General features: G+C 55.8%; 1 protein-coding gene across 1 annotated transcript in view; it reads left to right on the top strand.

The window, feature by feature from the left end:
- LMF1 (lipase maturation factor 1) overlaps positions 1-1546 on the top strand; it is a gene marked incomplete at its 5' end in the record, with an annotated part of 62653 nt that extends 61107 nt beyond the window's left edge. Inside the window, one exon of the mRNA XM_010141973.1 lies at positions 1372-1546. Within this exon, the coding sequence (XP_010140275.1) occupies positions 1372-1546 (175 nt within the window). The remainder of the gene's footprint in view (positions 1-1371) is intronic.
- Between the last annotated feature and the right edge of the window lie 232 nt (positions 1547-1778).

Below are 1778 nucleotides of genomic sequence, written 5' to 3'. Positions count from 1 at the left end.
TGTTCTGTTAGGAGAATCGTTCCTGTACCACTCACCTGGGAATGCGGCGAGATCTGAACCGAGCTGTTGAGGTACGACTGCAGCAGCCCTTGTATCTGGGTGCAGTTTCACCCGCTGTTGGCGATGCCCCTGCTTCCCATCGGCGTTAGGAAGGCCATCACTCACGGCAGGCATAGAGGAGTTGTCCCTCATTATTTTAGCAGTAGGAAGGAACCTGACGGCTGCCCGCGGCACAGCCCCGCGAGCGAGCAGCTGCGGCAGCGCGGTGCCCCGTGCGGTAGCAGGGTTTGTATTTTAGTAGTGAAGCAAAGCAGGTTTAAATGAGCATTGACATGACTTTGACATTTTTATATGGCGGGTTATTTTATGAACTTATCCAGCGAAGTCGGCAATGCACTCTGCAAACAGGGACCACGGCGCCGGAGGAGCGGGGTGTTGCTGGGGCTCTTGTCAGCATGCCCTACATCAAGCGGCACCAAACCTCCCGGACTGGGCGGCACGGTTAGCCTCCGAATGTGTTTCGCGACACTGATGAATGCTTCTTTCTGCACTGCTTTAAAATCTCCTTTTCTGTCAACTCCCAGGGCGGCCAGAAAACAGATGCGCTCGTAGCCCTGCTAATAAGCTGCGGAGCAGGAGCAGCCGCTGGCTAGGGCGGAAGGGTGATGGGGGAGCTGGGGCAGATGTCAGGCTCCGCACCTAAAAACGTCCTGGGCAGGAATACCCCGTCGCTGCTCTCAGAAAAGAAATCAAAACCATTTTCCTGCTTTTATTATTATTATTCTTTCAAACTTGGTTGCAGAGAGGTGTGTGGAGCATGGGGGAGGCAAGCGTATGGGGAGGAGATGTTAAAGCTTCTCTGCCTTGTGCATCGTTCCGAAATGGCATTGAGAGGAGCCCAGAACTCCCCAGTGCATCGCTCCAGCAGGGACGGCTGCATCACTGCCTCCAGCTACGGCATCCCAGAGGGGGAGGGAGGGAGGGAGGGAGGGAGGAATGATGGATGGGTGGCTGGGTGGGTGGATGGATGGATGGATGGTTGGTGGATCTGCCCAGGGATGGGTGGTTGGGTGGGTGGGTGGATGGATGGATGGATGGATGGATGGGTGGTTGGGTGGGTGGATGGATGGATGGATGGATGGATGGATGGATGGATGGATGGATGGGTGGACGGATGGATGGATGGGTGGGTGGATGGGTGGATGGGAGCCAGCCAGGCTGAGCACCCTTAAGCTGATTTCTCCACTCAGTTATGGAGAGGCTCAGAAACTCCACTCCCCAGGGACTATCCATAGGGACTGACGCCTGCCCACCTCTGCCCGGCTGCGGAGCCAGCCCCCCCTGAGCAGCCTGTGCTGTGTTTCTCTGCAGGTGGATCCGAGGGGAACACTTCAAGTACAAATTCAGCCGGCCCGGGGGAAAGCACGCCAGCGAGGGGCGGTGGTGGATTCGGAAGAGGATCGGCCCTTACTTCCCTCCCGTCAACCTCCAGGGCCTGAAGAAGTTTTATCAAGACAGGAACTGGCCATACCCCATGCAGGACTGATGGAGGAGGATGAGCAAGGTCAAGAGGGACCAGCAGGGGAAGAGGGAGAGCTGTCAGCTCCCCTACAAACTACACGTCTTGCCTCTCTCTGTGTTTTTTATTCATAACCTTGTTTACACATATTTTACAGAAGGTTCCCAGCCAACCTGTCCACCTGCTGCTGTGGTCTGGGTTTTCTCATCTTTCTGTTTCTTTCTGTTCATCCTCCTCACCGTGGCCGTGCCCGATGATT

The sequence above is a fragment of the Buceros rhinoceros genome, unplaced genomic scaffold (assembly GCF_000710305.1).
Source record: "Buceros rhinoceros silvestris isolate BGI_N320 unplaced genomic scaffold, ASM71030v1 scaffold16088, whole genome shotgun sequence".
In the NCBI taxonomy this organism is placed as follows: Eukaryota; Metazoa; Chordata; class Aves; order Bucerotiformes; family Bucerotidae; genus Buceros; species Buceros rhinoceros.
Note: the sequence above shows the minus strand (reverse complement) of the source record. Positions and strands in the feature narration are given on the sequence as shown.